This window comes from Buceros rhinoceros, unplaced genomic scaffold (assembly GCF_000710305.1).
Source record: "Buceros rhinoceros silvestris isolate BGI_N320 unplaced genomic scaffold, ASM71030v1 scaffold43816, whole genome shotgun sequence".
NCBI classification, from domain to species: Eukaryota; Metazoa; Chordata; class Aves; order Bucerotiformes; family Bucerotidae; genus Buceros; species Buceros rhinoceros.
This window is the reverse complement of record NW_010417721.1, coordinates 1,747-2,498: the sequence shown is the minus strand read 5'-3', so window position 1 is coordinate 2,498 and position 752 is coordinate 1,747. Positions and strand designations below refer to the sequence as shown.

At 63.7% G+C, this 752-nt stretch overlaps 1 protein-coding gene across 1 annotated transcript in view; it reads left to right on the top strand.

Annotated features, from left to right (window-relative positions):
• INPP5J (inositol polyphosphate-5-phosphatase J) overlaps positions 1-752 on the top strand; it is a gene marked incomplete at its 3' end in the record, with an annotated part of 4,083 nt that overhangs the window by 1,660 nt on the left and 1,671 nt on the right. The window contains exon 2 of the mRNA XM_010138264.1: positions 238-346. Coding sequence (XP_010136566.1) covers positions 238-346 — 109 coding nt within the window. The remainder of the gene's footprint in view (positions 1-237; positions 347-752) is intronic.

Genomic DNA, 752 nt, shown 5'->3' with positions numbered 1-752 from the left:
CCCTGCTCCCCCTTACAAACAGCCAAGGCCTCGTGGGCTGTTTGTCCCTTCTGCTAGCACGTGGCCCAGCATCACTGGAGCAAGGATGTGGCTGGTTTGTGCTCTAAACCCAGGGTCCTTCCCGCCCTGGCCCCGCTCCCCAGCGCTGTGCTTTGGCACCTCTCCCACAGTGCTCTCGCTCGCTGGGGCACAGACACCTTCCTGGCGTGGCTGAGGGACCCGTCCCCTTCTTCACAGGCTGCAGGAGGTGAACTCCAAGATAAACAAGCGCCTGAAGGACGCCCTCTTCACAGACGAGTGGAGTGAGCTCTTCATGGATGTGCTGAGCCCCTTCCACTTCATCCTGGTAAGGGGCTCCAGCAGGCGCTGGGCAGCCGGTGCTCCCTCTCCACCTGCCCGGCCGGTGCACCATGGGCAGGGGCAGCTGGGCTGTGGGGATGCAGGGAGGAGGTAGCGGCGCATCTCGCCAGGGCTGTCTGGCTTGTGCTTCCCCGCTCCCTTTCCCACGGCGCTTTGGGGGCGCTACTTGTTGCCTGCTGCAGCTCACCAGGGTGAGGAGATGACCGTGGGAATGAGCCTGTGCTGCTGCCAGCAGCCTATGGGTGCCAGGGCAGGTTTGGCCCCCTGGGGCAAGCGCGACACCAGGGCTCATCTCAGCTGTCGGTGTTTAGGAGGGTGCGCATGGTTCCCTGGACTAAGTGTGCTTTAAGTCATCTGCAGGACGGGGACGAAGGACGGAGGTGCTGCCCTGC